Here is a 13876-nt window from a genome sequence, read left to right as displayed (position 1 = left end):
TGGAAAAGGGGCATGTATTTGCATGGGATTTCATTTGTAAAACTCCTGGAAAGGGGGTGGGATACATGCAGAGCACCGGAACAAAGAATCAGAAAGCGCAAATTCTCCATTCAGAGAAACAGCAGCTAAATGTGAACATCATGTCCTACACATATATGATGCAGTCTTATAATTTACTCTTAAAACACACATGCCAGTCAAGCAGCGTTCAATTCAGCTGTTAACATTTCTAATTTACTACGTCCGCAAAACCACTGTCAAAAGTGAATTTCCTCACAGCAAAGTGAGAGAACAGACAATGTTAGCAGCCATTAAAAGTGGTGACATGAGAAGAAATAACAGTGAATTAGCAGTACATAAATACAATTGAAGGTGCAGGGGAAGTAAGAAGTGTGATAAAAACTGTCCCCTTTGTGGTTCAGGAATGCCAGATTTAGCAATCTCACAGCTGATTTCTATCCCATCTTAATTTGTCTAAATATAAAGTGTTACATAACTTTGGGGGACTGAGTTAAAACTCCAATTAAAGTTTCGGTCTCATGCCCTTTCCTTTTCCTCCAGTTTTGTCATGTGCTCTCGGACTGATGAGGACAGACTCGAGGTGCTGAGCTGGCCTTTCACTCTGGAGCGGTGCAGCTGGGTGTCAGTAACATGTCACTATGTGAGCAAGCAGGACAGCCCTGGAGTGACCGCAGTGTACCAACAGACATGTGAGTGATTCATGGCTCTTAAGCCTCAGGGTTCATCTATCATTGAGCACAGAGGACAAGATGAGACGATGACTAGAAAATTTAATTTGGAATTGTAGGATGACACAACAGTGATTCACGTATGGGTATAACTAAAACACAGAAGTAAGACGTCTTTGTACAGAACAGGGAAGCCACCCCAATCCTAACCTTCTCATCATTCAGAAATGATATCTTCATAATCCTGGTTAGCATGCCTTCAAGGCTGAACCAGGGCTTGCAATTTACACCCCTATTTTAATCCAGCGTCTTGCTCTCACGGGTATGCTTTCAATCAAACCCTAAAAAGTGGCATTATGGGAGTCCATTTCAAGATAACCTTTTCTCCCTTCTTCCCAAGATGCAATAGCTACACAACACGGGCTTCACCCACGATGCTCACGACTAATTAATTAAGCACTAATCAACCAGATTATGCGTCCCTAAATGGGCGTGGTTAAGGAATGAGCAACTCAGCTGCAATGGAACCCAGAAGATACTGAGGTCACCCAGACCAAGATAGGGAAGTTCTGCTTAACTGGTTGAGACACTTAAGAATCCCCTGTTGTTGAACTGCTAATAAAAACCAGAATGGATTCCAAGGCTTCAGAGGCATCCAACCTGACTCCAAAGAACCATACTGGATACATCCGGCCTGTTGTGGCCAGGACATCTCAATGACTGAATGGTTCCCCATGAGATATATTTATCCCATGGGAAACTGTCCTCCCAATCTAGTTTTTATGAGCTATTCTTTGAAAACCTGTCCCACTGGACTCTTTTCCCCCATTTTCAAGTTCCCCCCCTCGGCCTTTACTGTGGCCTCCAAATCGTGCACATGTATGATGGGCTTGCACTTGCCCTGCGATGGACTGGCGCCCCCTCCAGGCTGTACCCTGCCTTGCGCTCGCTGCCTGCTGGGTAGGCTCGGTTTCCCACAACACCATATGGTATAAAGCGGTTTGGTAAATGACATGACAATGTCTGTGTTTTGGCTTGGCAAATTTATTTTTTTCCATTGTTACGTTGCTGTGCTCTTTATTACATGCAGTACAGCAATATCATTTTCCCTTCACTACGCTACTAATTGGTAACTTGGCACTGCATGCAGAAAAGCAGATATTTTTCCTGTGTTGATGTTATCCAATAGACAAAGACAACAAAAAAAAACATTAAGAGATGGCAATGAAATAAATTATTAAAGGGGTATGTGAAAGGATGAAAATGTGACCCAAACGGATCAAATTTCAGTCGAACTCAATTAGTGCTGTCTGTTCATTTAATTAGCACTCATTTCTGGTATAGACCAGCTTAAGCTTCTTTTTAACTGAACTAAAAAGCCACTCTAATGATCATGTCTCTCTCATCTGCAGAACCTTCAGCACAGTGAAAAGGTTGCCTTATGGAATGGGAGAGACTGTCAGGTGTGACCTGGATGCTGTTTAACCCTGCTTCTTCTGCAGATACGCTACTGAAAAGGTGAGTGATCAGCAGACTCCACTGACAGCCTGACTGACAAGAGGCTCCTCATTATTCCAGTTTCCTTGTGGAGCTCCATGTTCCAGAGATTCAAAGCTTGCAATAGCTACAATAGATGAGAGCACATCTGACAGAGAAAGTCAGAACGCTTGTAAAATCAGGTTTTTAATCATTCCTTATAAAACTTTAAAATACAAACATGTTTTGAGAAAAAAACAGATTTTTTCGAACACTATGCGATTGAGGGGCGGCACTGTGGCACAGTTGTTAGCATTGCAGCTGCGTAGTGCTGGGGCTCTGGGTTCAATTCCGGACCTGCTTTCTGTATGGAGTTTGTATGTTGTGTGGGTTTCCTCCTTCCTGCTTCTCCACAGCCCAAAAAAAAAATACCATGAGGCTAATTGGCTTCTGGGGAAAACTGGCCCTGGGGTGAGTGTGCGTCTGTCTGTCTAGCGATTGGACTGGTGTCCTGTCCGGGGTGTACCCTGCCCTGCATTCATTGCTTGCTGGGATAAGCTCCAGCTCCCCCTGTGACCCTGAATCAGAAGAAGCCATTTGAAAACAGATGGATGGATATACGAGTTTTTCTTTGATTTAACCTGAAATAAACGAGCTGTGAATCTACCAAGCAGGCTTCCAATAAGGGGCCCGCCGACCACGACGGTCTAACGAAGCAAAAGCAGGATGGTGCCCTTGTTCAGCCTGCTGTCAATTGAAAAGGCATCGCCTTTAAGATCACCTGCCAGAGATGGTGGCTTTCCTTCCTTCCTCCTGCTGGGAGAACAGTTGTAGCGAGAGGTCACACAACTGCGGTGATTCATGCCTCCTCCTACCACCTGCTCTCCCTCTAAATAACTTGGAGCAGCCCGACTTCACAGCCGGCCCATATGGGCAAGGCTGCGCCACACGCCACAAACCGCACACCAGCCTCAGGAAGGACATCCAGCTCGGCGCAAAGGCAAGATGTCCTGAGCTCGTCCGAAACCCAGGAGATCAGAGCTCTCCTGCGCTCAGTCCTGGGTGCTCCAGCACACAGGTGTTTTCTGTAGCACAGGGCGCTACCAGCCTTTTCTGGTTCAACCACTTTCAGTAAGGATCCAAACCGTTTTTGATTGTTGGTGTGAGTGCCTTCAAAAGGACTGTCTCTAATCTGCATTCCAGGGAACAAACACGTACTGTAGCTACTTATTCAAATTCAGGCTGAAGAGGCATCGTTAGTAATCTTCAAATGCAGCATTTAATCGCATGACATGATAATCAAATGTTGTGGAAAAAATTAACCCTGTCTTTCTTTCGCAGGCAACTGTCAGCCTGTGAGGCAAGAGACATGTTCCTGTCTAGGGGTCTTCTGCCGTTGGATTGCTTAACACTGACTGGGTACTAATGGGTAAATAACAGGCTTGAAATCTGAGAATTTTACAGGAACACAAAGTGAGCTGATTTAATATTGAATGTATATTCAGTGCTCAAATACATCCATTCTGTACAGTTTTCCTTATGAAAAATACTTTCTATATAAAATCTTTTTCCTCTTCCACTATTTATTGGTATATTTCAACTGAAAATGCATCTCTTTCGGTTTGCGTGTCAGTCCTGGTGTGAAATTCTACAGGGTCAGGGTTCATTTAGATGTCCTCTATCTACTGCAAACTGTCAGTCCAGCCACACTCTGGCAGTTTCTTACAAGAAGTCACGCAAAAACCAGAACAACAATATAAAAAATATCCAGGGAGATGTTCTCCTGGAGCATCTGTAAAGACTGCATATATTCCATAACTTATGAAAATACATGGACAAGGATTTTAAAATAGTAAGTCATATCATAAAAAGAGGATAGGCCAAATCTTTCAGGACTTAGAGGTACATTCAATCAGAGGTTAAATAAATCACATCAATCTTGATCAATAACTAGTTCAATTAAATAAAACGTTTCAATGGAAACCAGAGTTGCAGAGCACCAGTATACATACAGTAGTATTCATAACTCAGACATCCGAGACACACAGCTTGAAAGTGTGCATGTCTACTTACAAGTGGCCAGAATATCCTTGAAATAGCAGTTCGTTTTCTTCAGACAGGTGTATAACATATTGTATGTTGTACATGGTTTGTTGCTAAGGTGCTCAATCACATCGTTATAGGCAGCCAAATGGATGTGTTCAAAATCAAGACAGGATCTGGTGGAAAAAAAAGTGTGGTTTGTTCAACTGATTTTTTTTTATTTTTGTGAATGTATCTGAAAGTAAACTGCCTTTAAGCTGGAGTCATTCCACATGATTGTTTTTCAGTTTTTGTTTTTAATGGTCTGGCTTTTTGAAAGCTGAGGGTTATAATGATCTTTCGGTAACCTCTCTGTTTAAAATAACTGCACCAGCACCACCAGTCAAACTGCAGTTAACATGTCGCTATGGAAACACAATGAACAGGAAATCAAATCTTAATTTCTCTATGTAGAAATGATCAATGCTGTCGCGTTAACAATAGGACTTATGGGTTTGTCATTTTATTTTATTTTAATTTTCCCCCTCTGCGGCTTCTTAATTTCAGAGCTCAGGAAAGGATTACCTCTTTAGCATGTACAAACCTGACATGATTAGGGTTTGGTTGCTGTCTGTAGTAGGATGTCTGCTTTCAGTAACTCCAGATCACGTCTGACAAACCTAAATAAATGCCCAATCTGCCCTCTCATCAGTTTTGGTTTGCCCTGGACATGATGCTTTGTGGCTTTTCCAACAAGATATGCTTTACGTTTAGTGGCTGTGGGCAACATTATTCTTTATATATTATTCTTTAATATGGCCAGATAGGCTATATTACTACACAAAACTACAGTATACTGTGTTTCCTGCATACTTGCTTTCACCTCTCAATAACCAACCTCTGCTACTCTCATGTTACTCCAATCCTAACCTCTTTTTGACTAATGTTCTCCTTAGTTTTTCTTAAAGTTATGAGCTTAGCAAGAAAATGTGTTCTGTCTTTATTTCCATCTTTAACGCCTTATTAGTTATAATAAGGAACCATAATGAAACATTCTATTATCTCTTCCTTAACGTAAAGTCTGAGCTGAATTGTGATTCAGTATTGCCTTTAGCGTGTGTACATTTAATAAATTTCAAATTACCGCAGTCTGAAATGTTCAAGTTCAACCAGTCCAGTTAAGGCAGACATTGAGCAGAGACTCCTTAGTATTGTTATATATCAAGTTACAACAATGGAGGAGAATTCAGATAACTTCTAATTTTGTGAGAATTTTTGTGCTCAAGCCCCCTTACGTATGTTTATAAAAACAGTATTTAGTCTAGGGCAGGTATAAGCACTTCAAAAATGGGAATACAAGAATAGGGTATTTTCCCATGTGCTTTAAAAATAAACCTATTCCAGTTGAGTTATATAATGATGATGAAGGCAAACAAGACAATGACAATAATTGACCGTCTCAGTTTCCCCTCAGCCTTATGAACTGAAGAAAGAGCTGAAGAGATCAGACCAGCCTCAGTATGGACTCCTAACACTGGGTAACAACAGGCTCCAGCACCAAACCTGATAATGACAAACATTTGAATGGTGGACATTCTTTGCAAAAAGCAAATATTTAACGCCAGGTTTAAAACATTTTTTGGATGGCCTAATAATTATCAAAAATAAGTAGGCAGTGCTTGAATACACAGGGTGCCGAATGCAGATCTAATTTGGAGAGGTAATTAGCACCTTTTTACATATGCAAAATGTTATTTCAGCATTTGGAGGTGATACACAGGTGCTCATATAACACATTCATCATCTTTGTAGGTTCATCAAAAGAGCAGGTAAAAATTCTTCATATAAAGAACCACAGTAAAAATCCTGTATCTATCTTTGCTTAGGGTACTCTTTTTTTACTTCCTGCTCCATCCCTAAGCAGTCTTACCTGTGTGTGTGGTTGTGTGTCATTTTAATCTCTCTTAGCATGTTGCAGGAAAAGACTGGAGAACCAGAAGATTTTTTTTTCCCAAAAGCTACAAAGGTCCGAGGATGTGACCTTTTTTATTCCACATTTGCAATGGTCTCATCATTTGCATTGCAAACATCCCTAAACCTCAAAATCACGCCCACGTTTGTGATTAAAGTGAAGCAGTTGTTGAGCTTTAGTAGCTAGAATTCATACATTAGCAGCACTCCTCCAGGCGGGCGTAGAATCAGCATTTTTGACAATCAAATGCATACGCATCATAATGTGTTCTAGTCCCACCAAGTTTCCTTCAAAAACAAAATTGAGCGCTAAACTTGTCATAGCACTTGAAACTGCTAACCACATTCATAATGCAATAGGCTGTGAATGCCTACATGCTCAAAACCGGCAGTCTGATGTGACACTAACAGAATTACGTTAAGTGACATAACAAGCTTAATTTGTGTGATTTCTGCCGGCGTATACAGTACGTGCAAGGACCGCTGCTAATTTCTATCACTGTTTGAATATCTCTGGAGATCCGGTTGCCCGGGCAACCAGGAAAACTATTTTCAGCCTTTACAGAGTTCACCCCGCCTGCTCCTATTGTATGTTGCTCGCACAAAATTGAACAGCAACACTTAAAAATTGTCAAGGGCCGTGCTAGTGCAGAGCTGGACCAACATCCCAGCTCCTACAAGACCCCCTTCTGCAGCGCAATTATGCAACAGTAAGTGCTGTGAATTTGAACATCAGAACTGCTGTGACCTCAGTTTGTAATTACACACAGAAGGTCTCCTTTCTGATCCCCAGGGAAACATTACTACAAGAGAGTGCATGCAAGGTTTAAGAGTTTTGTGTTGGTTAAGTAAAGCTGCTTGAGATGCACACAAAAAAAAAGAGAAAATACTGTATGCTCATGTCCACAAAAGAGAGTGAGTGGGGTGGGAGATGGTTTCAGCCTCTTTTCAGTTTGTTTTATGATCAGTTCTTGCACAACGGATTCAGCTTTGACAAATTACCTCATTCCTCACCTAAAACTGCAACGTCCTTATTGTCTTAGTAACCCAAGTCTCTTTCTCAGCAGCTTTTTGTAGCCAGATCTGTAAGAGAATCCCAGTCTATTCAGGTTTTTGAAATCGTGCCATGTCATTTGTACATCACCTAGCAGTGCCAAAAAAATGGGCTTTGCAAATAATTTCTCAAGGTATTATTACTTTTATGTTCACAGACATATTTACAATCAAACAGTCTTAAGCACCCTTTTTGTTTACAAGATGAAAAACTGGAATCTATCATTTGAATGGAAGGGAAAAGTTTATTTTTTATATACACTCTAGCCTGTGTAACAGAACTATTGCAAGATGCAATAGCAAGATGATTCAGAAGCTTTGAGCTTTGATGGTCTTTAGAGGTTATACAGTCTGTCCTGAGCAGAAACCTGCATGTTTCTCTCTTCAAAGAGTGACTACAGGTGAAGTTCTTTAAACGTGTAGCCTTTCAGTAATTTGACAAATTTACGGTTTTACAAATTGAGGAGTTTGTCCCTTCCAGTATCACTGAATCAGTTTATCCGTCCTAAGAGTTAATTCATGGCTTAAAAGATATTATTCTGTGATCATGATCAAAACTGTTCAAAAAGGGATTTGGGGGAAAAGAGAAGAAAAAAAAGCCCTAAAGCTGATCTTGACTATAAAAACCATTTACTGCATGTAAGAAATCACAGAAATGTGTCTCGTCTCCTTAGCAAAAAAGGTGAATGAAATTTAACCTACAATATGAAGTCAGGCGTAGAGTCCTGAAGTAAAGACTGCAAATTCTAATTGGATACTTCCAGTATTTCAGCATCAAGTAAAATCACATTGAAGGTCAGGATTGCGATGTATAACAAAGACAAATTGTTTTTGGTTCCATTTTGCATGCACTGTGAACAACACCGTCTTCCATCACAGACGGAAATAGTTTTTTTTTTTACTTCATTCAAAAAGTGTTAGCTCTGCCTTTAGAGTCACATTTTTTCACCCTCCACAACATTCAGCATCTGTCTTCCCTAATCCTATTAACGGTCTAGCTTGAGACATTCAAATCCAATCCCAAATCTCCCCCCCACCCAAAATACACTATTGTTTCACAGTCCCACAAGCCTTCTACCCTCTTTTGGTCTGGGCAGCAGAAAACCACTTTACTCCTCATGATTCACACCGCTATTTTTATCAGTACAATATAACACCAATCTGGTTGCTTGGTAGCATACAGATTTTAATAAACTACAGTTGCAAAAATTAATTTAACTTTTAATGCTCAAGGCACTGCTAGTCTTGTATAACTCACATCTTAGAAAAATAAAAGCAAAAAGATTCCTAAACTTATCTGCTTTTTGTTAAAAAATAAACATTGTAATGTAAAATAAAGCAACATGAACTTCAGCTTGAATAGTGTCTGACCATTAGGCTACCATCTGGCCCAGTAATCAATTCAATACTTTTGAGACAGAATGGGTCTTTAAACTGTAGTGCTTCTTACTAACTGTGTACAGAGTAACATTACAGAAGGATTTTCATGAATCCAATCATTTTAGTTTATTTGCAGTTGCCAGTATTGCAATATATCTCATCAATAAATGAACCTCTCAGAGCAAACCAATAAAACTGACAGGCTCTCCAGTAAGTCTCAATGGTGGTAGGAATGGTATTACCTGGTGGCTAGTAGGAATTAAGCAACAACATTCGTTTACAAAGCGTGGCAATTATCTAATAGAGTGGTCACCATACTTGTCACACATTATCTTTTTTACTAGACTAATAACCCCAGTCTTGACTGGAATCCTGTGGCACACAGGTCACTTTGTTTTGCAAAGCCTTGTTTCACCAATATAAGGTCTTCCAGGGGAATTTCGAGGTCAAAGGTAAGTTTGTGGCATTGATTAGATGGGAATCCTCCATCAGAGTCAGGAGAGGCACTCTGGGAGATTTCCAAAGGGAGAGCCACAGACTAAGTTGCAACCATGCTAAATTGCACCAAAATCATCAAGGAAATCATGCAACTATTTCACATTGGGTAGAACAATTAAGAAAATGCATGATGTGGGTAAATCTTCAAACTACTGCTTGAAGCCTTGAATTAGGATCCCAACATCAGACTGAAGACCCATACGCAATGACTTTTACTACCGAGCCGGTAATATCAGATTTATTCTGTCATTTACTATAATCCATAGAAATGTCCTCTGCATGAGTCTTTGCATGCTATGTTTAAGCATAAAATGAGAAGACCCAGTTGCATGACTGAATGAATTAACGATTTCTACTAAAATGGACCAGAAAAGATTTCCATCAAAGGCACAAGCAGAACAGAAATGGCCCCATTAAGGTATCCAAGGTCAATAGCTTCCTGGCATTTTAACGAGGAACATTGCACATTGGCAATCACTTCACAATGCTGACACATACCCTTACGGTGTAGATTAGCGGAGCGTTTGATGTCACCGAACGCCAGCAGGTACCTGGCTTTGACGGCACCGGACGCTACCCTTCGGCTGAAAGCCAAGAGAGGGTTCATCCCAACTCTAACCCGAGTGCTGCTCAGACAACTATAGGCCAACACACACAGCTGCAGTTTGATACCACCAAACCTTTGACGAAAACAAGGACCTGCGACATTTGTGTATCCTCTTTTCCCTAGAGTCCATCATGCATCTGCTGGATTCAAGACACGTGATGCTGGATCTGGGGGACCGGAGAACAATGAGCTGTGTTACCGATATCACCTTTTACTGTTTTATCAGTTGTACTTGCGTTGCAAATCCCAGCTGGTGGGTATAAGCGGTACATACACATCTAGAAATGACAACAAGCACACCATGACTTTTACTATTGAGCCAGAAATACAAGATTTACACTGGGCCAGGTTTGAAGAGGTTAGAACAGCAGTCAGATAAAACGAATACTTCTAGGGCTCCTAAGTTGTTCAGTGACCACCCAGTTGAGTCTACAGTGATAGAGATGGAAAGGGAGAACCATGGGGTTTAGAGACAGATTGCTGGACAGGCTTGAGCTGCTTAAGGGGTCCTCAACACAGCTGCAAATTCACCTCCTGCCAGGATACCTTCCAGCCTGCAGGGCAGCCAGTGAGAAGAACATCATTCTTCCGGTCTACACCACAGCTCCTATGGAGGTACGGAGGACTTTGCGAATGGAGAGATGGTATGGGACAGCGAGAAACAAGTCCATTTAGGAGGAAAGCAGGGCTGTACTAGGACGCTGGCTATCAGCAATTCCAGATTGGGGTGATTTAAGATAATAGTAATGAATGATTCCAAATTTGAAAAAAAAATCATTATTCTTACCGAGATAAATACAACAATTAGAATTATTTTAATAGACTATGCTCATTTTTGTGTTCTACTAGATCCCAGTGCAGATACCCCCCAGCCCCCCCATCTCTCATTTCCCACCTCCCAGTGGTTGTGAGGGTAACTCGAAGCAGGGGGGCCATGCAGCCTTTAAACCCACAAGGCTGTTAGTTGTCCCCCAGTGTTTTGAACTGTATTATAGAGGCTGCAGTAGGTACCATAAAACCTGGTCACGATGGTTTGTCATTATTAGCACAAACGCCAGGAAATTAATTCAATTTCAGAGCAATTGTGTTCATTCTGAACTAAAAGCTGTTCCTCTCCCCCCGGAGAAACAATGGTCCTTTACGATTGCCAGAGAAAAAACAGAACCCTTTGTGGGTTTTGTACGTCTGCTTTATTAGAGAACTAATGGTCCTGTCAAGCAGTTTGCCTCATTTGTGGGGGCAAGGTATTTTTAGATGTGAAGCTGAGATTGCATTACTAATCTGTTTTTTTCATAAACAACGGCATGGGATTCAGTTAAAGTGTTCAACCTGCTTGGGATTTGGAACTTTTTCTTAGGCTAAAATGCAAATAGTTTCAACTGTGAAAACTTGATCTTCACAGTTTTAAGAGCTCTTTTGCTTTGCCTACTGGGTTTTCTTCAGAAAGTACTGTAGTTTTCTTCTGCATGCTAACTCCCCACTTCATATTCCTGCATATTAGACAGGCAATAGATACTGCAATGACTGATCTTTCTGTAACAAAGCTACACTGCAAATCTATGCACAAATTTAGAAAAGACAACATCACCTCAAGATACAGAAGTATTGCTTGTGCATTTTGAGAGATAAAGTAAAATTCATATCTAAGCAAACAAGCAAATGAAAGTGCTTTGCTTATCTACATGTAACAAACCACTGATAGACTTCAAAACCCAAAGCACACATTTTGTCTGCATGTGAAAGCTTGGTTTATAGAGATACTGTACTTAGCCTTGTTTCTAATCCAGCTCTTCTGAAGAATAGCTTGTCACATCTGAACGCCTAGAAAATCTTTGTAGGTTAATAGGTCTAATCATGTCGCACGCAAATCCTTTCTAGCACAGAATGAAAGCAAAAATAAAACTTCCGAATTACAAATCAGATAGAAATTCCACACAAATATATAAGCCCAGAAACTGAAAGATAGTTTCTTACTTTTTTTTGCCCAAGATGCATTGTGTCATGAGCAGAAATAGCTTTGCCAATTTAATTAGTTTTTACAGCATTTTACAAGTCAGCAGAGAACAAATAGAAAAAGGAATTATACAAAAGCATTTAAAGCCTAATAATGAGGAGGTGGAGAACCACAGAATTAAAGCCATTTGCACTGTTTGTGCAACTTATGCTCGACATTAGATTCAGTTCACAATCATCGTCTTCTAATCAGGTCATTAGATACACTTGTTTTCACTCACATTCATACTCATTGGCAAGTAACTTCATTACCTCATTTTTAATCGGATCGCCACAAAACCCAAAGAACAAAACTAGGTAACGTTTTCTCAGAACCCGTAGTTTTGGAAAATACAGGTTAAAAATAATTCAGTGGTACTTAAGAGAAACCAAACTGTTTAAGGTTTTCGTCAACGCAGGAAGGCAGAATCTTCATATCCCAGGGAATCTAATTGGCAATTCTGTCTTGACATCCCAGGAGGTCACTTACAGGTTCAAAACAAGAGACGACTCCCAGCACAGCCCTGCAAACTGTTCAGTTTTGTTCCTCAGATTCGAAAATGGTGCTCTCAAACGTACGCGAACCTGCTGTATTTCCTGTTCTTCACAAGGCTCAGCTCGTGTTTCTTATTTTAGCAAATATTCCTAGGCTACTTTAGACTGAATTCAAGTTTTGTATAGATTGACAAAAGTCGGCAAATTACATTTCAGTGTACAGTATAAATTGCTTGTATAGCAAAAAAAAAAAAAGAAGATGCTTCTTACTATAATAAAAGGGTGCTTGGAGAATCGAGAAACTGAAATTCTAGATGGTCCTAAACCTCTTGCAAAATAATTATCCTGCTATTGAAATTGTAACAAAGTGTACAAAATGTACTGTAGTGGAACTTTCTTTCCCATGCTGCAAAGATTAAATATACTGCAGTCTTATTTCTGGCTACTGTACTGGAAACATGCCATATTCTGACTGCCGGTCACTGTCGGCAGATTGAAAACCAGGTGGAAACTGTGAAAAATTACAATTGAAAAAGTCCAAAAACACTGGAATAAAAAAAAGACAGATGATCAAAACTATGCAGAATTTAGCACAGTATTACAAAATATTAATCCCTGGGGTATTAGTCTGTCTGAACAGATGACAAGCTTTTGGGAAATCGTTATGAAGAGTTTGGTTTCATGTGAATATTTGACATTTTTCAGATAAAAGTAGCACAACACCTTGGGCCCTTGCGCAGTCATAAAGAGGAAAGGTACTTACGGGTTCCATCAAACCTGGTTGCTATGGTATCCAGAAAGGTGTTCTGAGGTGCCAATAGCCCCTTCATTACAGGCATGTTTCCCCTTTGTGAGAACAGCAGGTGAACGCCGCAGAATTACTCCATCTGAACAGCGGGCAACTCGGACCAGGGACTGCTGGGTTCGGGGGGACGTGCGCGGCAGCACGCGGAAGGTGGCACATCACCTCCCAGCGCCACACACACGCACCTCACCTCATGCTCCTCACTCTCTCCCTTTCAGGGGGAACAGGAGGTTCCCGGGCTGTTTCATCAGAGTCCGGCTCAGGGGAGGCTGTGCAGCATCTTTCAGCGGAGTCTGGTCAACTTGGGCAGGGGAACCCTCTGTCTCCATGCTGCTTCATTCCTCAGACATGGCTCTACTCCTTACTCTCTCCCTCGCTCATTGGGAAGCTGCTACAAAGAGCAAGTGCATTTTCTCAAGCTTTCCCTTTCTGCCTCTCTCTCTCTCTCTACTACACTCCCACTTTCATCCACTCATAATCCTATAGTTTTCCACCAATGAGGCAGGCTCAAACACACACACACACTTCTCTATAGAAACCTACCCCCAATAGGGTACAGCCAGGAGAATAAGAACTCTTGCATTTTAAACAACAATTATAAGAGCCAAAGGTACAGTATATTATGGCAACTAGAATTTGTTAGCAGAGGATTTGCATGGAAAAGATTCTGACAGAATTACCTTGCATTTTCTCTTGGGACTGCAATTTTACAGTACCTACCAGAGAACCACTGTTCAGTGACAGTGAGAGTTTCCAGAATTCGACAGTGAGTCCTTTACAATTTCCACAGCAAGATCTGCATCCAACCACAGACTTAGTCCACCAATACCCAAGTCCCAGCTCCAGCAAAATATTGTTTCGTACCTGTAACAAGTTTTTTTTATTATT

General features: G+C 40.9%; 1 protein-coding gene across 1 annotated transcript in view; it reads right to left on the bottom strand.

The window, feature by feature from the left end:
- Nucleotides 1-13513, bottom strand: part of kcnh4a (potassium voltage-gated channel, subfamily H (eag-related), member 4a) — a 52406-nt gene extending 38893 nt beyond the window's left edge. The window contains exon 1 of the mRNA XM_088622975.1: nt 12947-13513. Within this exon, the coding sequence (XP_088479101.1) occupies nt 12947-13022 (76 nt within the window). The 5' untranslated portion in view covers nt 13023-13513. The remainder of the gene's footprint in view (nt 1-12946) is intronic.
- Nucleotides 13514-13876: the final 363 nt, after the last annotated feature.

This window comes from Lepisosteus platostomus, chromosome 28, assembly GCF_059453375.1.
Source record: "Lepisosteus platostomus isolate fLepPlt1 chromosome 28, fLepPlt1.hap1, whole genome shotgun sequence".
Taxonomy (NCBI): Eukaryota; Metazoa; Chordata; class Actinopteri; order Semionotiformes; family Lepisosteidae; genus Lepisosteus; species Lepisosteus platostomus.
The sequence above is the reverse complement of the archived record's forward strand: the minus strand, read 5'-3'. Positions and strand labels throughout refer to the sequence as shown.